Below are 20,850 nucleotides of genomic sequence, written 5' to 3' on the forward strand. Positions count from 1 at the left end.
GATTGAACCTGCGGATCGGTCGTTTCTAACACGTTCGACATCTTCATCTGAGACTTGACACTGCTGTACAACGATTCATAAAATAGCTAGAAGGATGAGGATTTAAAGCCACAACCAAGCACTAACAGATATAGAGGTTATATTTATAATCAGCATGAAAGGACAAAATGCCATCATAGTTGATCCAGTGTAGGGCCATGCACAATATTTTGATTCCATTCTAACACCTATCCTTGAATCAATTCATTCCGCAACAACCTAGGCCATGTACTACAACCCGAGAGACCTGAAGCCATTCCGCTGACAGAAACAAATGGGGTACGGTAGACTGGATGACTGGTAACCATAGCGCAAGTTGCTTTTTTAGTTCTCACTAGCGTACATTGCACTAACCGTGAAGGGAAGTTTTCCACGAAGGCTTATGATCATTACGACAAGACTCTCGCTCTTATCAGTCCAACCGTGAATCAACCTGTTAAACCTTGGTAGGAGATATCACCCACTTCGGGTGAAATGCCGAGACGCGTGAGAGATATGAGTGTTTGACTCACGAATGCCCTGTTACCTTTCATCTGCCCATCGGCGTCACCTCGTGGGGCAGCCCAGTAAACGCAATGAGCTACCCAAACTCTACTGCACTTTATAGATAAATCTTCTTTTCCTCTCCTCTTCCTATAATAGTAACTAGTTACACAGTCAATTAATAAGTTATTTAATGTCATTTCAGAAATCATTAGCGGATATCTCTTAGGCCCGTGATGATTGGTAATAGGAAAGTTTCAATGTTAAACCCGGAAACGCCACAAGTTACATGGCCTTTGAGGAGATCGCGGCGACGGCAGATCTCCACTCCGTATTTTCCGTATTTGATGCAAAATGAAACTATAGGGTCCTTCAAAGAACCATCTTCTCCCTATACCTCGCTCGGAGACTATCCTAATGAACCTCAAGCGAAAATGGGGAGAGAACCGACAAGCCTTGGCTGTCATACATGCCGCCAGCGACGGATTCGATGTGATCAGGCCAAACCTATCTGTGCGCGATGCAAGCGGGCAGGCTACAAATGTCAGGGTTACGAAAAAGTCTTTCGCCAACAAAACTATGGCGTTCACCAGAGCGAGGAAGGGTCAACCTCTTCGAAATTTATAAAACTTAATTACGCGACTTCTTACCCATGCCGTTTAGGTCAAGAAAACCGTGGTGGGAGTGAATCACCTCACAACAAGACGGTCAACGAAGATTGCACATCCACATCCACTCTACCTGAGCCAGCTGATCATCTACTGCGTGGCGAAGGCCTGGCCCAAAGCGCACCGTTGAAAGAGGCTATAAGCGCTCTTGTTCCACCTGAAGTGATTTTCACATCTTGGCTGAGCCTAGAACCATTTCTTGATCATGTCACCTTTTCCTACTTCTTCGACTCGTACGGCTGGATCAATATCCACAGCATGCTATTGCAAGATTCTCCAATGCGACAACATCTTGCCCAAGAGCATGATGCTCTTGGCTATGATAGTCTACGAGCTCTAACCTATGGCATCTTCGGTCGTGATCACAAGATTAGCACTCTACAGCGTTCAGCCTCTCGAATCTATGGTTCTCTTCTTCGAAAGCTCCAACATAAGCTAGACACGTCGACAAAAGCAGATTTGGCACGACTTATCAAGCCAATTGCAATTATGGGGTCTTACTCCGTAAGAGATACCGCGCAGTTCGAAGACTTCTTATTGACTCTCAGGCAGATTGCGGTAGAAATGACCATCGATTTACGCATCACTCGGGATTAGCATGCATCCTTCAGCATTGCGGCCCTTGTTACTTTGCCGATGCTTCACTTTTGTCAATATATGAGTCCTGTCGCTTCACAATGGTAAGTATATCCTCACTTTTCCAATTGACGAGCATGAACTCCTCTACCCAGTGGGCATATGTGGCTGAGACTCTGAATAGGTTGCGAATGCTTTGATTCGACGTCAAGCGATATTCTTAGAAAGGGATGAATGGAAGACCATTCCGTGGCTGCTCCATCCAGAAATGAAAACCAACGCAAGCAAGCTCATCGACATCGTTTCTGATATTCCTGGAATCATCCAGGATACCGATGACATACTCGACAAGCGATCGCAATGGGTGTATAATGGACTTAATATCCCGCAAAAAGAAACTCTGACCACTGTTCACGATCTGCAATGTCGCTTAGAACAAGTTTTTTCGTGTCTTCAGAATTGGCAACGAGAATGGTCGACGGTGAATGGCCCGAGTGCATCACAAATTCTACAATGGGCTCTATTTCGAGCAAAAGACGATTATTATCGCCCTGGCATTTTTGGCATGCAAGGTCCTGACGCCTACGGCCTGAATATGGACAATCAGACAGGCGTGAACATTCCTTTTGCGAAAGTGGTTGGTAGCGGCGAGCCCGAACCGAACATAGCCACGTTCAGTCTGATGACGGAGGCAGCCCTATTCATAAGGGCCCTCATATGGATCGATAGACTTCGGAAAAATCTCAAAGGCGCGTCTGAATCTGCGGATGCTATCGACTTTTATAACTCCCCGTTTTACATACAGTGCCGCTGCTACCATGACAACCCAGGGCCGCTAAGACTATGTCAAATTTTTCCTGATCGTGATCCATATATAGAAAGACATTTATCTTGGAACTTGAACTCCGCTCGGATCTGCGAGTCTCCTACTTTTACTTCCGGTGATAACGAAAGTTGCCGCAGTCATAGCTCTGCGGCTACAACTACGGCTGCTGTTGCGGTTTGCTCATGTTTTGGTCAACACTCGACATGTTCTGCCTCACGGGCAGCCAATACTGGAAATGATTCTCTTCAAAACATTCTTTTACCCGGGGACATCCGATTTTCAGCGCAACTGCGCATTTTGAATTGGGTGACATCTCATTTGCCTCAAAGTCGGACTTCTGTGCTCTGTACACTTGCGGCCATGGGATTGACTCATTGTGTGCACGATGTTCGACCTTCGGAAGGAAACGAGGAAATCGCGTTGGCTATACGTGAAGCCATGATGAAGTCGAAATTCCAAGGGGCAGCGGAACTATTACTTAGGAAATATCGTTGATACGTGGCCCTCTACTTCGCCAGGACTCTGCTCTATTTGCTGAGTTGAATTCTGTACGTAACGTTGGCTGGCTGAGTCTAAATATCAATAGAAGAAGATTAAACAAGAGGAGAAAGCTTTAAAGGTCGTATGCTTGCATTATCAGTATTTATGAATGTTGCCGTGCTGCAGGACCTTCTCGGTGACGTACAAGCCAAGCCAGTCCATGGCTCCACTGACTCTCTTGTCAGATAAATGCGACTAATATCTCGCAGATAACTACCTGATCCAGGTTAAATATTTGACCAGGGGCTAAGCTCGTCCAAGAATTAGCTGCACTTACCTAAATCGTCTTCTATAAATATGCTGTATAAACACATCCGGAGTCCCGCGGGAATTAGACCTGAACCTGAAGCGAATGTCAACACACCTAAACAATTCTTCACGCTGTAGTTCTTTTCCAAAAACAATCATACCTCGCTCAAACGAAACAGAATGGTGGGTAAATGCCGGTTATGAGACTATTATGAAGATACCGTACGGGCGCGTTACAACGTACAAACATATTGCGGAACTACTAGAAACACGTGAGTGTTGTATTAGAATATCTTGATATGTACTTGTGTGAAGATACTGATGGAGTCACTTACCGAGTAGCACAGCGAGCTCGCCAAGTAGGCACATGTTTGTAGAATCTCTCTCCGGCAGTTGACCCTTCCAGCAATGAGCAAGGAGCTTCATTATACAATCTGGGAAATGTTCCGTGGCAAAGAGTGATAAATTCTAAGGGCATGATTTCGCATCGGTAACATGGATACGCTTTCTACTTTCCTTGCATACAGAAATTGATCCGGACAGAAAAAAAGCTAACACTCGAATGTAGTGGTGGGAATTGGGCGAATGTTCAAGCTCAAATGTTACGAACAGAGGGTGTCCGTGTTTCCACAGATGAATTGGGAGAGCACCACATTGACATGTTGGATTTTGGTTGGTTCCCTTCTTCTGTAAGTTCTGATGACGAGGAGTTTGAATGAGATATATGAGTTACAGCAATAGAGAAAACGCTATTTTAATTCTTAAAAACTTAGTTGTAGCCAAGTCTTGACCGTCACTGGGATAAGCAAAGAAACCATTGAGCACATGTGAAGGCCATTTCAAATATCATGTAGTACATCTAATGATTTAAACGATCTCGAACCACCCACTGCAGTAAATACACTATTTTGCAGTAAAGGGGATCATCGATTTAGCTCCTTATACAGACACACCGCGGACCACTACCAGTCGTATGACAACTTGTTCCGTCTCTGTATCACAGCAACTATCTCGCTTCAGACCTTGTATTTTACATAGAATCTACGGAATTGCCTTGAAAGTTGTCAGTTGCTTCTAATTCTGATAACCTGAAGTGGTAAACGCGCGGTCAAGGGTGCCCATCTATGTTAGCGTGCATCCGATGAGAGATCACGTCGATAAGATAAAGCTGCAATAAGATGGAGGAGGCCTAAGAGCGCAAATACCGATGCCCAGCTACTAAATCCACCTGAATCAGCGGTGACAAGTCACTCAAGCGTAGCAAAGGAGTCTTTGGACTAGGCATGTTGCTCAGAGCTCGAATGATTCATCGCAGAAAACTTCTCTTTTTAGTATGGTATTTTTGGCACAGGCACCCGTCAAAGGAGAATTATCTAAACACTCCACTAAGTTATCTTCACCAAAACTGGGCTTGGACGGAAACTTCCGCCTAGCCAGGAAATCCAGCACGCAATTGATCAAATCGAGAAGCTTTAGTTCGAGGAAAATTTCCGGTTTAGGCCACAGTGATCCACTAATATTCAACAGGTGCGAGTACTCCGTAGTGATAGGATAAATGGGACAAATATGGCGTGAATATTCTATAAATAAGGTCGACAATCTGGAACAACAGGCACAGAAATTGTAAAAAGTCGGCGATTCACAAAGTAGACTTCAAGCAACACGCTATATCATTCGAGCCAAAGTTCAAATTCAAATCTGCAATATTCTCTACGACTAAATCGTTCAAGATGATTGAAGAGAATGACACACTTGGGGGAACTTTCCCCTTTAAACCTCATTTCTCCACGGGACCAGGGTTTCGAATGCACTACGTTGACGAGGGGCAGGGCTCGCCTGTCTTGTGTCTTCATGGTGAACCGACTTGGGGCTATTTGTATCGAGAAGTCATCCCAATTTTGTCACAAAACAACCGCGTGATTGTTCCGGATTATATGGGGTTCGGAAAAAGTGAAACTCCTCAACATCTCGAATATACAGCTCGACAACACACTGATAACCTGGAAATTCTGGTCAAAGAATTGGATCTGCACGATATCACTCTCGTTGTTCATGACTGGGGCGGACAGATTGGGGGTGCCCTGGCTCTTAGACAGGCTTCTCGCATCCGCCGGATTGTGGTGATGAATACGATGCTGTCAATGGGTTTGCCGGAAGAAGAGTCCTGCTGGACCGAAAATAGCAAAGAATCCGCTTGGTTTGGATGGGCGGACCGAGCTGTGGCAAACGGTACCTTTGAAGCTACACTTATGAACTCTGGGGTGGCTATCGTCGGCTTGATGAAGCTACTACAAGGCTTTGAGAGAGCTAACGTCACTGAGGATTTCTTCCGAGCCTACTCGCTTCCTTTCGCAACTCCAGAAGAGTGCAATGGCGTGATTGCCTTTCCTAAAAGCATTGTCACCGGCTCATTCAAGGCGGAAACCGGCTCAGAGAGTCAAATATCTGCGGTTCGCGCAAAGCCAGCAATGATGATTGAGGGAACAAAGGATAAAGTCCTCCTCGCCAAGCACTTCGTGCCCGTGTTCAAGAAAGGCTTTCCAAATGCACCGATACATTATTTAGACCAAGCAAGTCACTTTCTGCTAGAAGATGAGCCTGAAAAAATCGGCGAGTTGATTTTGGACTTTATGAAGAACACTTAGCTTTATCTACCTTAGTCGAAGGAAACCATACATGCTTAATACTATAATGATGTTGATCGCTAGATATAAATGTACGAAAGAAGAATAATGAATGAGTAGTATATTCAGAAAAGCAAACCATCAACATTGATATGTGACTTATATGCCCAGAAACTTTACACGCTCGGCTCAATTTACTGCGAGAGGCCATAGAGCTACAACTATGCAGTACGAAGTCACTGCAGTAGTGCTATGCACTTGATTCCATGTAACACATGGCTTATCGATGAAACAATTTATCAGCTGCTAATACGCAGTGACATATAGCCCATTCGGCAAAAGTAAAATAGTGATCTTACGTCGCGTATGACTGTATTGATAATAGCTATCATTAGCCCTGTTGGTCAATGAACGACTAATCCGACCCCGAATGCTAAACAACTATGCTAATAAATAATGAATCAGCTACCTATCTACACTTGGTCAGCTCAAACTCGCAGAAATATTCCTGAATTAGTTAGGGTGAAGTAAGTTGAACGAAAGATTGCTAAGCAGATGCGCTTCACTCCATGTAAGCTGAGTCGGTCCACCGTGCTGCTCGTAAAAATTGACAAAACATAGACACGTCTCTACTCTATTGTTACCGATGTTTTCTTTTATCTCCGTTTAATTCCGGAATGCTGAGCCTGGATAGTTTGAGCAATGAGTTCCGGTTTTGTATTTATGTTGGTAACATCCCTTGATATGTATCGAGTCAAGGAATGGTTTCCTAAATATTTCACATCCCCATTGCATTACTCTGCTTCTCTGATCTGTATAAGATGCTTGACATAGATGGCCTCATCACACGCAACAGGTAAGAGTTGGATCAATCTTCATCTCGAGCAACGGTGGCTTAATTAGCTCAAGAGAGTATGCGGAAAGATATCACAAGCCTATACCCGAATTCGCGAAGTTCGAAGGTGTTCCACCTTCAATTGTGATATGTGAGCCCTGAAACAAATAAAAGCAACCTCTAAATAGTCTAACATGAACACTAGTCACATGTATTGACTTCCGCATATCTGCTACCAAGTTTTTGCAAATTAAACCGGAAGGTGAATGTACGTCACGGAATTCACATTGGCATTACTAATATTGAAATCAGATGTTTTTATAATCCGAAATGCAGGTGGACGAGTAAGATCAGGTTTCTCGGACCTAGTGTTTATGGAAACTTTTACTCAAGGAAAATTGTTGAAAGAGATAATGATTATTCACCATACAGGTGAGTGAGGGCTCCAGTCTCTAGACTTTGGCTTAAATTAATAATTTAGATTGCGGTTGTGCACATATCACGGATGAAAAGTTGAAGGAGAGTTTGCTGGAGAAGGCTCCTGGGAACCCAGATATGGTCAACGCCATGTATTTTGGAGCCTTTGGATCAAATAAATCGTAAGTATTCCCTTTGTCCTTCTTGTAACTATTATCTTAAATTTAACTCCTACGAACTTACGCTAATACAATATTTTACTGTACTTAGACTTGAAGAAATTGTTCTTGAGGACATTTCTTTCCTCAAGGAGTATCCTCTATTAAGGAAGGAGGTTAGGAATGCCGTTCGAGGTTTTATTTTCGATATTTATTCAGGATTAGTGACGGAGGTATTTAAAAAGGGTTGATTTAAACTGCAGTTCTCATATCAATTTAGAAGGAAAATGGTATCAGTACATAAACGTTATTCGATAATACATTCTCCGATCAAACTTTGACTTTGGCTCGCTTTGGGTGCAGGAAGCTCTGTCTGCCGCCACTCCACGGACAAGCTACCGGCGAGTAGTTCCTGTAAACTTCTGAGTGAAGAAAATAATTAACTCATCTTATTGCCTAAATAGTTCTCCTGATAGCTAGCATTGTTGCATTATGTCTCAATAATCGGTATACTCCGTGCCTATATATAGGTAGGTAGGCATACTGATAACTGGTAACCAAATATCATGCACACTGTTCAATTCACCACATCATATACTCAGTGCCATAATGGCATTGACAATATCCCCGTCATTTTCTTTTAGTGCTTCCACAGCCTTCTTGTAGCTGGCGTTGGTTTGCGTGATAACGAGCTCGATATCCTTATTCTCCAGACCCTCCGCATCGACCTCATCTTTCTCAGCATCACCAAGCAGCTGAACAATAGCTTCATGGCCATTTTGAGTAGCCCATTCCAGTGCTGTCCGACCTTCCTTATCCCTGGCATTAAGGTTAATTTTACCAATCGCCAGAAGCTGCTCAACTATTTCCGTATCTCCTCCAGCTGATGCTCGTATCAACATTGTTTTGCCGTCTTCATCGCAGGTGTGCACCTGCGCACCTCTGTCAATAAGGAGTTTGGTGACATCTTTCTTTTCCCCATTAAAGGCTGCTACCAACGCTGTTACACCGCTTCGATTTTTAGCTTCTATATCAGCACCTTTGTGAAGAAGAAGTTGAACAACGTCAATATACCCCTGTTCTGAAGCTATCAGTAGTGCAGTTGCGTTTATCCTACCTCTGGCCTCTATTTGGGCACCATGATCGAGAAGTAGTCGGACGACATCAGCGTGCCCATAATAGGCGGCCACCTGCAATGTTGTTCCTTCTGGGTTGCCTCCCCCTTCTACATCGACCCCCTTATCAAGCAGCAGCTGAACAAGTTCGACACATCCAGAAATAGCGGCTGGGACTAAAGCTGTCGCACCCTTCTGAGTTTGGGCGTCAAGTCTAGCTCCGTGTTCGACGAGGAGCGTAGCCACTTCGAATTGCCCGCCTAGTGAAGCTACAATTAAAGGTGTGTAGCCATTCTGATCTGAAGCATTAATATCAGAACCGTTTTCGAGGCGCTGTTTAACCACCTCTATAAGTCCCTTTGCGGCAGCCCACTGAAGTACTGTTGTTCCTGGAAGAGTACAACGCAATATCTCGTCTTGCCCCAGGGTATCCCATCTTTCTTGTATATTCTCCCATTGGGTAGATAGGCCGCTCAGTTTCTTTTTCACTTCATCTTGCCTGGTAGTAATTTTGGTCCGTGTTCCAGTGTATTCTGTTTCCTTCGCAACCAATGCTTTTTGTCTCATTCTGAGCTCCTTTAACTTTGCTAAAATTGTCTCCTGCTCTTTCTTAATCTCATTCAGGCTGGTGTCGCAGCTGTTCATCTGGTCTTTGAGTTCATTGCTTTCTCTCTCTGTTTCTTCGTTTTCTTCCAGGAGTTGTAAACTTTCACGTATTAACTTCTGAGCCCCCAATTCCACGGTTGCGTCAATAGTGGCGAATACTCCGTCCAGCACTAACTCAGGCCGTATCACAAAGATCGGCTGCCGCTCAACACGTTCCAGCGCAATGCTGAGGGAAAGCAGCTCATTCTTGGCCCGCCTTTTCCCATAAAGCTTTTGCATCATAGAGGGAAGATATAAAACCAGTTCCTCAAATAAGAGATTTCTGCTACATATGAAAACCAGACATTCAACCCGAGTATCGGAGCTCTCTTTCTTATATTCTAGAACGACAACAAAGTCTTTGGAGTCCTGTATGTCATGGCGGAGTCGAATCAAGATTTGACCCACGACACCATCGTGAGCTATGGGCGTGGACATGATTAGAGCTCGCTCTTCGTCCCAACATGATCTAGGAGCCACATCAACGATTTTCAGGTTGATATCTGTGAAGTCGTCGTCTTCGTAGTGAAAAAAAAGTCCGCCCAAATCCACGGGTACGTTTTCTTGGTTGTCGTGCTTGATTCGGATCGGCTTTGGCTCTGTTGCAGCTACCGTGGTCAGATACAAGGAAGAATTGTATCCTCGTGGCCGAGCATATTCGTCAGATGATCCCACAGAAAGTTCAATCAGTGGTATCCCAACCACCAGTTGCGAATTATTCTCGGGTCCGCAGCTGAGAAGCCCAATTATCTGGCCCATGGGAGTAGTATGCAGTGGCAGGTGAGCTCGAATACTACCACCAGACATGTCGACTGAGCTCGTATATTTGAGAGTTTGGTCTCGTCGAATAATGTTCCCTGAATGTGCAAAGTCTGCCGGGGCCTTGGCCACAATTCTCCCAGCTGTGGTATTGCCAGTGTTGTTGGTAGACGAATCATTGGTTCCCAGCCCCCAGGCCAGTATTGAATCATCTCTCGTCACCTTCATAATTTGTTCCTGTAGCCGGAAGAATGCCTGTTCACCACCCTCTCCATAAATCATTGGCATTGTTATGTTGAAGATGCCGAGAAGGCAATACGCGAGGTCTTCCTTGCGTTTCGTATCCCTATGCGCTGCCCACGACATGCGCTGTGCGACGCTTGCCGTATGAAGTGCAGCAATCCCCAGTAGATAATGCCGAGGTATACCTGTGATTGACGCAATAGTGGTGCTCATACTTCCTTTATTTCCCAAAAGACGCCACTCTTGGGCGATGTTTGTGTCGGTTGCAAATCTGACGTGTGTATCTGATGGGGAAATGATACCATAAAACCGCATCGTTTTAGGCGCAAGAAGTTCCTGCAGAGTCCACCCTCTTTGGAACCACCGGCTTCTTTGGAACTTGGAGCCCTTTTGCCTGAAATTATCATCGCTGGGAACGTCGGATAGAAAAGCATAGCAGATAGACGCACACTGGTACCACCGGAACATGGAGTTTATCGCCTCGCTAAGCTCAACCAGGTTTGTCTTATCAATGCAGCAGGTATCAATCCAGGCATAACCAAGTCCGTCCTCCGCGGCCTGTCGACAGCATCCTCGAAATTTGACGGATCCGATGCCAGGCTTATTAATGTTTCCATCTTCGACGTCGCGAAAGCTGAGCTCTTCATAGTCGTCTCCCCAAGTATGTGACAGGATAGCGTAGGGAGGCGCCCGATAGTCGAGGAATTCCTCTAATTTGAATGTGTTTACATTAATGAGACGCATCGTATGACTTTGTTGCACTGGAGGTTCCTATACATGTAGATTCTGTACAGCGGGCCAACGACCTGGACTTTGCGGCTGATTCCATGCCCATTAGGAAGCACGACGTTTTCAAGGCTCCAGCAAGTACAATACATAAGCAGGAGGGCTGTGGTGAGGGGTACGTCTGTTATGTTCTTATTCGCTCAGAAGCATCTTGATAAGAGCCGCATAATTGGCCGTCTGCCTGCCCCGCATGTCGCTTTGGAAGATGTGCCACATTGTCGGTAATTGCATGGTGAATTGGTGTTGAATACCGATATGGTATCGGATAATTCTCTATTTTATGGGTACTTTTCTAGAATCTGCTGCGTTATATTTCTTTAGTTTTTGGTATTTTGATTCATCACTTACGCAACTTTAAATCTGAGATACGGGATGCGAGACAGCAGAGTTGGAATGCTGGCTACGGCGATATTGCGTTTAGGTTATCTAGCGTCCTACAATTTCATGTATTTCCGAGAAGATTTTGAGATGCAGCAGATACAAAAACAGCTTCCATTGCTCGGCAATTTGTACTTGGATGTAAACAATTCGCCCGTTGTGCCTCGATCTCGTTCTATGAAGCAGGTTGTATCCTGCCCAAAGGCCTTGTATAGACTTGATACGTAATAAATTTTCGACCATTAACAGATTCGGAGCCTGATACATGTTTAATCCATGGCAAAATTCTAATGAAAAGATGCATTACTCTTTTGAAATCTAATATAAAGCGAAAAGTTCAAAGAACTTACGTGCTGTGGCTTAATATCTCTTGCAACGCTATTATTTTCGCGTTCATCCAGGGTAGCAATATCTCAGATTGACGCCATTCATACGTTACTCACATGATGATACCCCGGAATTCGACCTTGAGCCTACCCTGCCGGACCCGAAAATCGGGGACCCAGAAGTTTGGGGGGAAAGTTGGACGAATCTCCACCGGATGGTGGATTTCGATTCGCTCAATGGGGGACATTCTCCGTTCTCACGAGAGCCTGAGGTGCATTAGTCTGCAGTCACGGTCGAACGGCTTTTTTGTCCGGTTTTCAAATACCACTCAATTGTTGCAATTGGCAATTGGCAAATGGCTGGAGAGGCGGTAGTATTTCTTTAGGAGGATCTGCAATGATGATAAGCCCAGTAGATCTGGAACCTTGCCATCGCCGGAATTGTCATTTGTGGGGAGGAAGCTTCTCTTACACCCTCCCAAGCTTGATTGCGGCCAAAACCGCCCGTTCAAATCCACCATGTCATGTTCATGTCTCAAAACGGGGACTCGTCGATCATTTGCAGCCTTCTTCCTTGGCAGAGCCTCGACCAGGCCGCTTTCAGAAGCTAAAAGACAAGACAACGAGCATCCATGTCTCTCTTTCTCATGCTTGGTGAGATAGCTCGGCCCACGAAAAAACAAGACCCGCAAAGCTAGTTCGGCTCGGCTCTAAGAAAACGGAAACTGGCTGGGGGGGAATAAATATAGGAACAAATGGCCCGTTGTCTCAACTTTTCGTTGGCCTTGGTTCTCTTTTTTTCGGCTTGCTCTGTACGACTTTTGTGTCTCGTCTTACTCGGGTCTGATTGATTAGGTGTCTTACTGAGAGAATATTACTACTGCAGCTGTGCTTCTCCCCAACCGAAATCATTTATTGGAAGAAAAACGAAGAGGAAAAAGCCGCGACGAATGGAATTCGTAGTCGAGTTCTTCTCTCTTCTTCTCAAGTCTATACGCTGAAAGAGTCGGGGAGCATCTGATTAGCTGCTTTTCTTCTCTTTCGCGGTGTACACGGTTTCTGTGTACCTCAATTTCACTCCTTGACCTTTGGGTCTTGGAATCAAACGCCCACTTTTCGCCAATTTCCTGCGATATAGCCATTCTCGATTCCAGCATCTCGGAACGAGAGCCTGCCCATTACTTCACCGTACCGGCTTTGAATCGTGTATCGAAATCTAGAGCAATTGGATAGGATATCTTGAGACAGACGGCAATTGAGCGCCATGGCGTCCCCAATTGGCCCTCCGGCGTACGCTGGCCATGAGAAAGGACAGGTCGACAAAGGCGGCATCACCACCAACCGCGCAGAATCTCTCAACGACATCCGAGTCTCCATGTCCTCTGGCGAAACGAAGCGAAACACGACTCACCGACAGCTCAAGGCCAGGCACATCCAGCTCATTGGCATTGGAGGTACCATTGGTACCGTTCTCTATGTGCGTATTACACAGCCTTTCGTTTATCTATCCCCCAAACAAAACCTACAACCAAATTGAAGCAACATTTGGTTCGCTCAAGCTTTGTGCTTATTTCTCATTTTGCTCTGCGTACAGGTTCAAATAGGAAAAGGTCTTCTCAACGGCGGTCCTGGCAGCTTGTTCATCGCCTTCAGCTTCTGGTGCACCGTCGTCCTCGCCGTAACGCTCTGCATGGCCGAAATGGTCACCTATCTACCAATCTCATCGCCTTTTATCCGATTCGCGGGCCGCTACGTCGACGAGGCATTTGGATTTGCGACGGGATGGAACTTTTTCATATTCGAAGCTGCGCTGGTGCCGTTTGAAGTGACGGCGTGCAACTTCATCATTCGCTACTGGACCGATGCGATTCCCACCGGCGCACTGATAGCCATTGTCATCGTCTTGTACGCCCTCATCAACGTGTTAGCGGTGAAATGGTACGGCGAGACCGAGTTCTGGGCGGCCATTGGCAAGGTGGTGCTCATCGTCGGCTTGATCGTCTTCACTTTCGTCGTCATGCTGGGTGGGAACCCGAAGCACGACCGTTTCGGATTCCGCTTCTGGAACGAACCTGGATCTTTTGCTGAGCTGTACTACGAGGGTAATTTGGGTCGATGGCTGGGCTTTCTGCAGTGTCTCATCCTGGCGGCGTTTACCATTGCCGGCCCGGATTACGTCTCCATGGCGGCGGGCGAGGCGGAGAATCCGCGCGTGGTGATGCCGAGGGCGTACAATGCTGTGTTTTACCGGCTGACGGCCTTTTTCATCCTGGGATCGCTGTGTGTTGGGATCCTGGTTCCGTATAATGACAAGGAGCTGATTGCAGCCTTTGCGAGCTCGAAGCCAGGTGCCGCTGCTTCTCCGTATGTCGTCGCCATGAACCGTCTCGGAATCGACGTGCTGCCTCACATTGTCAACGCCGCTATCCTGACGGCTGCGTTTTCGGCCGGAAACTCGTACGTCTACTGTGCTTCTCGATCGCTGTACGGACTAGCCTTGGAGGGGAAAGCGCCGAGGTTTCTCACGACGTGCACCAAGGCCGGCGTTCCAGTCTACTGTGTCGGCTTCGTCCTGCTGTTTGCGCTCCTTTCGTTCCTGCAGCTGTCGTCGAACACGGCCGTGGTGCTCAACTGGTTCGTGTCTCTTGTCACGGCGTCGCAGCTCATCAACTTTTGCGCCGTGTGCGTGTCGTACTTGTGCTTCCACCGGGCTCTCAAGGCACAGGGCATTAGCCGTGACTCGCTGCCTTACAAGGCTTGGTTCATGCCGTATGCGGCTTGGTATGCGCTTGTGTGGACGTTTGTGATGGCGTTTGTGGGTGGATATACCGTCTTCTTGCCGTTGCCTGGCTACTGGAACATTGCAGACTTTTTGTTCTCGTAAGTATTTGGTGAGATACTAATGTTGAGTGAGAAGAGAGTTAACTTTGATCTTGTGGGTAGATACTCCATGATATTTGTATACCCAGTGTTGTACTTTGGCTACAAATTCATCCGCAAGACGTCAATCCACAAGCCTGAAGAGGTAGACCTCTTTAAAGATGTGGATGAGATTGAAGAGTACCAGAGAAACTACATTCCCACCCCTCCAAGGTATGTTTTGCAAGCTTTGCCAATTTTGTAAATGTGATATTGACAAGTGTGGTTCACAGGAACGGGCTGGAAAAGATTGTCAACAAGATTTTTGGTTGAAGAGACAGTGATGGCTGAGGGAGTGAATGTTGCTTGGTTGGTGATGAACTGAGTGGTAATTGCCTCCTGGCAAACAGAAAACTGTATATATTGTAGAATGACGCTTGAATCTACAGATCCCAATATTCTCAATGTTATGTTCCAGTGCTTTGAACCATTCCGAGTAATAACCTCTAACCTCTTAACCGTATTCAGCCCAAGTAAAAGAAGCCCATATCAATCAATATTCCCTGATGATAATGCCATCCCTTAAAAACTAACCCCCTCATCTCTATTCTTATATCCCTCCCCATTCATAAACTTCCTCTCCTGCTGTATAATAGCATCCGGAATCCCAATACCCAGCCCGGTAAAGACAAACAGCGCCCACTTCCAGCGGAACGGGTTAAACGCCACGCAAAACACGAACCACCAGACCAGCTCAAGGTACGTGAAAAAGTCGAATGCCCCGGTTGGGCTAAACTTCTTGAGCGTGCGCGTCATGTCGATCCAGCGCTCCATCCACCACCGACTCGGCCGCGTCAGGGGGTCCAGCAGGAACATGAGGAGAATACGTGTGTAGATGCCAATGTGCCAGTTACCAACGGTGCCAATGGCCTCAACAAAAGTCGAGTTGATAGCTGAGATGGACGGATGCGCAGGGGGGAATGTCTGCAGATACCAATTTGGCGGCCCGTACGGCTCTTCGAAACATTCGTCAGGGAGAATCGCCAGTGAAGGTCTCTTGAAGCCCGTGGCCATGACTACCATGTCGGCCTTGATGAGCTCTTCGTGGCCGGGGCCGTCTTTGGGCACACCTCGAGAACGACGGTTAACTGTGACTCCGCGGCTGGTGAAGCCGAGGATATCGCCTCGAACCCATTCAGCTTTGCCTTGACGCAGCTTGTCCATGACGTCGGAGTTGACCATTGGAGTGCCCATGAAGATGCCTTTGTCATGAGTAGGAGCCAAGTCTTCGAGATCTCGGTAAAAGAACTTGCGGAGGAGAAATTCGGGGATGAAGGAAAAGAGAGTCTCTTGGCCAAAGATGTTGAGGCTGAGCAGTGTGTCTACAATCATGTTTCGTGGGATGATCCATTTGTCTGATCGAGAGAGGATAGAGACCTTGGACGCTCCGGCGGCAAAGGCGAATTCGAGGGCTTCCACGGCTGACGCGCCTCCTCCGATGATGGCGATGTGCTTGTCCTTGGCGTCTTTCCTACAGCGGGCGTTAATATGTAATGCCATTCTCGGGGTTTGTTGCATACGTACCCAGTCAAATCACTAGAGTGGTAAATCTCTCCTTTAAACTTCTCCATGCCTGGGATATGTGGCATCTTGGCATCACCACAAGTTCCGATAGCCGCAATGAGGCCGTCAAAGTGTCCAAGGGAAGGGTCATTGTTGACAAGCCACCGGCCTTGATCGTCCTGCTTGAGGCCCTTGACTTTGACGCCAAACTTTGTCTTTTTATCCAAGTTGTAGTTTTTCCAGACTTGCTCGATTTGGTCGACGATTTGCTTGCGATTGGGATAGCCGCCCTCCCATTTGACGGAGGGATGGAAGCGGTACATGACGGAGTGAATTTGGAGGCCAGATGTGTCATTGACTCTCTGCATAAACCAGCCGGTTAATCAATCGTTTTTTTTTCTTCTCTTAATCAGTATCGTAAAAACTCACGCTCCAAATGCCGCCAAGTCGATCCCTCGACCCAGCCTCAAAAATCGTCACGTCAAAGCCATGGCCAACGCAATGAGCAGCCGCCGAAACTCCCGTCAGTCCAGCACCGATGATGGCAATCTTTGGGCGCGTCAATTGATCGCTTTCCCGAGGCGGATACGGAGCAAGAGCTCTATTAATGATCCATTGCAGCAACTGATAGAGGAAAAGAAGCGGATGAAGGAGCGGATTCGCAATAGAATCCGAGCTTTGAGGCATGATGATGATGGCGGGGGATTTCACGCAACCACGGTCCAACTTTCAGATTAAAAAAACCATGGAAGTATGATGCTGAAATGATGGGAAATAGAAGAATTGAGGTCTTATATATTTACTTTTGCTGTTGATTTATATAATTGAACGCATTGAGCAATCGTGATGGTGACGTCACGGCCGCAATGAGACGCTCCCCACATGGATGAACTCATGGATCCATTTCTGGCATGAGATGATGCGCGATGCGATGCCGCGATTTTGCATGTGATTTTGCGGTTCCATGTTTCTGGGCTAAGCAGGATCAGATCCCTGAAACCGAGGAAAATCAAGCGAAATACTGAGACGTCGTAATAAATCATAGACTCGGCATCTGCACTTTTCACATGCAACTTACATCTCAATTCCATCAATCCATCTTAATATTCACCATCAACAACAAAACACCACCAAAGCAGCATCATGGAGAATCCAGGTATTTCACTTTCTCACCACAAACCCTCTCCCTCCTCTCCAGTGCTCATAGCTAAACCAATCTTGCAAAATTCTCCAGTCCAAGAAATCGCCGCCGTCATCAACACCCTCACCAAGGGCTCGCCGCAGCAGCAGCAAGACACGCTCAACACGTATTTTCTCTCCAACGCCGCCTTCATCCATCCCTTCTGTCGCGTCCCGTCCATCTCAAAGGGTTCCGTTCCGCTGGCTAGGGATCTGGACTCGCGCTGGCTCATCCTGGGAATCTATCGCTGGTATCGCACGCTGAGCCCGAAAATTGAGCTCACCGTCGATTCATCCGGTAAGTTTGCCCCAATCTACTCTTGATCCTGTCGTGAGAATGAGCGGTGTGCCGAATGTCTCGCGCATATTGTCTTCCTCGCCTTCTGCTAACCTGGAGGCCGCACACAGTCTTCGATCAGCGCAACAACACCCTCTACGTCTCCATCCGCCAGACATTTTCCATCTGGTTCGTCCCATTCCACAGCTCATCTGTCAAGCTCCTCTCCGTCCTGCGCCTCACCCAGGGATCCTCGTCTGAGCCGGGACAATTGGCGCCGAAATACCAACCCGACGGTCGAAACTCGTCTGCTCTGGCGGGCCCGGGACAGGAGAGGCTGAGATACTACATTGCCAGCCAGGAGGATTTGTACCAGACAAACGACTTTGTGGCCTTTGTTCTGCCGTATCTGGGACCGCTGCTGGTGTTTCTGTGGCAGCTGTATGCCACGGGTGTGACTGTGGTTTGCTCCATCTTGTTTCTACCGCTGTATTATTTCATCAACAGCAGGCAAGCAAAAATTACAAGACAGGAGTAAGAGGGTCTCTGTGGAGTTAGTGATTTTTTTCTTTTTTTTTTTTCTTTTGCGCGATTGTATAGACGATGGATAAGTAATGTGATGGTGGAGGCCATGAACCGAATTGGGTCTTGAGATGGAATTTGACAAATCAATTGTCTTGTTTAATTCAGAATTTCCTTGTGCGCGCTGTCTGTTTTGAAGACCAGACAAATGAATACATAGCCATAAGCGCTTCTTCATATCACATGAGGGTATATCAGCCACTGCTTGATGTGTACAACATAAAATCCACCATCCTTGCCAGCCATAGCACCAAACATGTACCCTGTAAATCCTTCCAAACTCCAGTAATGTCAACCGTTAAACGCCAGGTAAATGCATCAATGTGTTTGGCCATCTAGGCCATCTTTAGACCTGAATCATTTCTCGCCGCTCTCGTCGCCGGGGTCGCGGGTGGTGGATGTGTCGGAACTCGAAGAAGCACTCAAATCCGCCCCAGACGATGAATATAAATCTCCATATGCTATTTCTCCAGTCAGCGACCGCGATACAGGATGAGGGTGAGTGCCTAGCAATACTCACACCACAGCTGTGAGCATCCACACCGCAACGGACAGCATTTTATTCTGCGAAAAGCCCTCTCTGCTGATGACATCGGTTTCTCCCGCCGAGCCTGTGATTTGAGGCGATGAATCGCTCTCGAGAGCGGCAAAGCCATCAGCCTGGTATGTGTAGCGCGAGAATATAATCATGACGATGCCGCCGAGCGAAATGGCCAGAGCGAAGAGATCATGGAGGAGCGCACGGGCGGGCGAGAGTGGGTTGAAGCCCAGGGCACGATCGAGCTTGGCGACGACGATCCACGAGTCATTGAGGATGGCGATGGCGGACTGCAGCGTTGGGAGCAAGGGTTAGGTTAGGTCAGCCGATGGCGATGTCGATGACAATTGAATTGAATGATTTAAAGAACAACTCACCCCCACGAGGCCAGCGGCGATGGCACCGCCCTTGTCTGCCCATTGGTTGATGATGAATGCCAGAATCACCAACGTCGTGACGCTCGTCATCCAGCCCACCGCGCGGGCAACCATCTGAACGATGCCATAGGCGCTTGGACAGTAGCCTCTTGTCATTTGGGGCCGTGGGAAAGCGGAGATGTTGAATGGTTGGTGGAGGTAAAAATAGAAGAAAGGAAGAGAGCACAACAGCGGGCCAGTCTCCAGATGCTCACGATGGTTTCATGAATGGAGTCGACATGGGTGGGAGGAAATAGATGATTCAGAAGACGCTGAAGATGAAGATAAAGATGGAGATGAAGATGAAGAGGCAAGGCTGATGCGATGTGTCTTGGCACTCGTGGAAGGATGCCGTAGATGAGGAGAGGAGAACAGAGGAGAGTTGAAGGGCAGAGCTGAAAATAGACGAACAGGCCAGGGCAGTGACTGGGCGTGACGGTGACAGTGACAGGACAGGCAATCAATCAATCAGCTGTCAATGGTTGGCGCTTTTGCTTCCCACGTGAGCTCCCCTCCCAATCTTTGCTTCCCACGTCTGTCTGCATGAAAGCACGAAATGCCGTATCGTATGCAGGATCGGATGACGGAAGTAATCAAGGGCTGGATGATGCAGGGGGTCTGTGCGTGATGGAGAGTGAATATTGCATGCGGCGGGCTCTTCTTTTTTTCGTATTGATTTGTTGGAGGGAGAATCACCGAGATACGATACAGCTGTACTCAGAGAATGCGGAGGAGGGGTTAAGCTATGAGGAGGATGAAAATGGCGGAGAGGAAAAAGAAACCTGGAACATAAGTATGTAGGTAAACAACAAATCAAGTGGTGGCTGGCAGTGGTGGCTGGCAGCATTATGTTCAATGTTGTTTGGACCATCTGAGGATGACGGGCCAATGAATTGCCAGGCGGCTACACGGGCCGGGATTCGATGCGGCACATTTTGCTGCTTGATTTGATTCGTGTCTCTGCCCAGGTGGTCATTTTCAGCTTGAGCGGACTAGCAAATGATTGCCTTTACGCAAGCCGATACGATGCAGCCATTTCGTGTCTTGGATCCATGTCTGGCAGTTGATCATCTACAGGGATTGGAAGTGACAAGTAGAGTAGACAAGGCCGACAGACTCTGATGAATCTCACCCTCCAGAGTATTACATGGATGTACATGCTCGTGATGTTATTGCCTGTATTATGAGAGTCTAGAGTTGGCAGTTTCAATGAGCATCAAAGGTCTGGAATGGATGCCAATTCGACTTGATTCAAGCCGCTGAAACGCATTGACAGAGGCTGGGGGGGAGGAATAGCCGCTGCGCCTTGGGGCCTAGAATGCAGCCAAAAATCAATCCCTGCCATTGTGTTGGTGGAGGCGCGGGGACGCAAGGGAGGGAACATGAACTGAGCTTTTAAACGCACGGATGCCCGTGAGATGATGATGCTTAGCGGATGACGGCAGTGGCCATGTTCGTGTTGGTTCCCGAGTTCAATAATAGTATACTAATACGAGTTTGTACAAGCAGTGGTGGTTTAGTAGTACCGGCGATGAGGGCATCCTCACATGAGGCAGCACAAGCCGGGTTCGGCACGGCACAAGAGCAAGATGAAGATGAAGATCGAAACAAACATTAACAATTGATGCTGCAGTACATACTGTACATTCAGCTTGCAGATGGCCATGGACTGGAGGCTTCTCGTACCCGCATTTAAGGCACCGGGCCGCCATTTAGTGCTGTGGATTTCTGGGCTGATGGCTTGTTGTGTTGCCGCCGCCACATGAATT

The 20,850-nt window shown here is 47.2% G+C and overlaps 9 protein-coding genes across 9 annotated transcripts; 6 read left to right on the forward strand and 3 right to left on the reverse strand.

Annotated features, from left to right (window-relative positions):
- Positions 1 to 939: 939 nt before the first annotated feature.
- Positions 940 to 1,787, forward strand: T069G_05584 (uncharacterized protein; the record flags this gene model as incomplete). Its single annotated transcript, XM_056172794.1, has 2 exons — positions 940 to 1,126; positions 1,186 to 1,787. 2 exons carry the CDS (start codon positions 940 to 942, stop codon positions 1,785 to 1,787), a joined length of 789 nt encoding a protein of 262 aa, XP_056029652.1.
- An 80-nt stretch (positions 1,788 to 1,867) lies between these two features.
- T069G_05585 (uncharacterized protein) lies at positions 1,868 to 2,605 on the forward strand (the record flags this gene model as incomplete). The annotated part of the gene is made up of 3 exons (XM_056172795.1): positions 1,868 to 1,870; positions 1,951 to 2,443; positions 2,496 to 2,605. The coding sequence occupies 3 exons, from the start codon at positions 1,868 to 1,870 to the stop codon at positions 2,603 to 2,605; spliced, it is 606 nt and encodes a 201-aa protein (XP_056029653.1).
- A 2,506-nt stretch (positions 2,606 to 5,111) lies between these two features.
- T069G_05586 (alpha/beta hydrolase fold domain-containing protein) lies at positions 5,112 to 6,026 on the forward strand (the record flags this gene model as incomplete). The annotated part of the gene is made up of 1 exon (XM_056172796.1): positions 5,112 to 6,026. The coding sequence occupies one exon, from the start codon at positions 5,112 to 5,114 to the stop codon at positions 6,024 to 6,026; it is 915 nt and encodes a 304-aa protein (XP_056029654.1).
- An 800-nt stretch (positions 6,027 to 6,826) lies between these two features.
- T069G_05587 (carbonic anhydrase domain-containing protein) lies at positions 6,827 to 7,719 on the forward strand (the record flags this gene model as incomplete). Its single annotated transcript, XM_056172797.1, has 7 exons — positions 6,827 to 6,861; positions 6,915 to 6,991; positions 7,046 to 7,108; positions 7,153 to 7,272; positions 7,322 to 7,439; positions 7,528 to 7,648; positions 7,696 to 7,719. The coding sequence occupies 7 exons, from the start codon at positions 6,827 to 6,829 to the stop codon at positions 7,717 to 7,719; spliced, it is 558 nt and encodes a 185-aa protein (XP_056029655.1).
- Positions 7,720 to 8,005: 286 nt separating this feature from the next.
- Positions 8,006 to 10,921, reverse strand: T069G_05588 (ankyrin repeats (3 copies) domain-containing protein; the record flags this gene model as incomplete). Its single annotated transcript, XM_056172798.1, has 4 exons — positions 8,006 to 8,454; positions 8,554 to 10,032; positions 10,090 to 10,419; positions 10,480 to 10,921. 4 exons carry the CDS (start codon positions 10,919 to 10,921, stop codon positions 8,006 to 8,008), a joined length of 2,700 nt encoding a protein of 899 aa, XP_056029656.1.
- A 2,010-nt stretch (positions 10,922 to 12,931) lies between these two features.
- On the forward strand, positions 12,932 to 14,859 carry T069G_05589 (amino acid permease domain-containing protein; the record flags this gene model as incomplete). Its single annotated transcript, XM_056172799.1, has 4 exons — positions 12,932 to 13,144; positions 13,262 to 14,547; positions 14,611 to 14,760; positions 14,820 to 14,859. The coding sequence occupies 4 exons, from the start codon at positions 12,932 to 12,934 to the stop codon at positions 14,857 to 14,859; spliced, it is 1,689 nt and encodes a 562-aa protein (XP_056029657.1).
- Positions 14,860 to 15,108: 249 nt separating this feature from the next.
- On the reverse strand, positions 15,109 to 16,776 carry T069G_05590 (pyridine nucleotide-disulfide oxidoreductase domain-containing protein; the record flags this gene model as incomplete). Its single annotated transcript, XM_056172800.1, has 3 exons — positions 15,109 to 16,057; positions 16,111 to 16,451; positions 16,519 to 16,776. The coding sequence occupies 3 exons, from the start codon at positions 16,774 to 16,776 to the stop codon at positions 15,109 to 15,111; spliced, it is 1,548 nt and encodes a 515-aa protein (XP_056029658.1).
- Positions 16,777 to 17,232: 456 nt separating this feature from the next.
- Positions 17,233 to 18,083, forward strand: T069G_05591 (uncharacterized protein; the record flags this gene model as incomplete). The annotated part of the gene is made up of 3 exons (XM_056172801.1): positions 17,233 to 17,245; positions 17,324 to 17,566; positions 17,677 to 18,083. 3 exons carry the CDS (start codon positions 17,233 to 17,235, stop codon positions 18,081 to 18,083), a joined length of 663 nt encoding a protein of 220 aa, XP_056029659.1.
- A 390-nt stretch (positions 18,084 to 18,473) lies between these two features.
- T069G_05592 (uncharacterized protein) lies at positions 18,474 to 19,198 on the reverse strand (the record flags this gene model as incomplete). The annotated part of the gene is made up of 3 exons (XM_056172802.1): positions 18,474 to 18,588; positions 18,648 to 18,955; positions 19,043 to 19,198. The coding sequence occupies 3 exons, from the start codon at positions 19,196 to 19,198 to the stop codon at positions 18,474 to 18,476; spliced, it is 579 nt and encodes a 192-aa protein (XP_056029660.1).
- Between the last annotated feature and the right edge of the window lie 1,652 nt (positions 19,199 to 20,850).

This window comes from Trichoderma breve, chromosome 3, assembly GCF_028502605.1.
Source record: "Trichoderma breve strain T069 chromosome 3, whole genome shotgun sequence".
Classification (NCBI taxonomy): domain Eukaryota; kingdom Fungi; phylum Ascomycota; class Sordariomycetes; order Hypocreales; family Hypocreaceae; genus Trichoderma; species Trichoderma breve.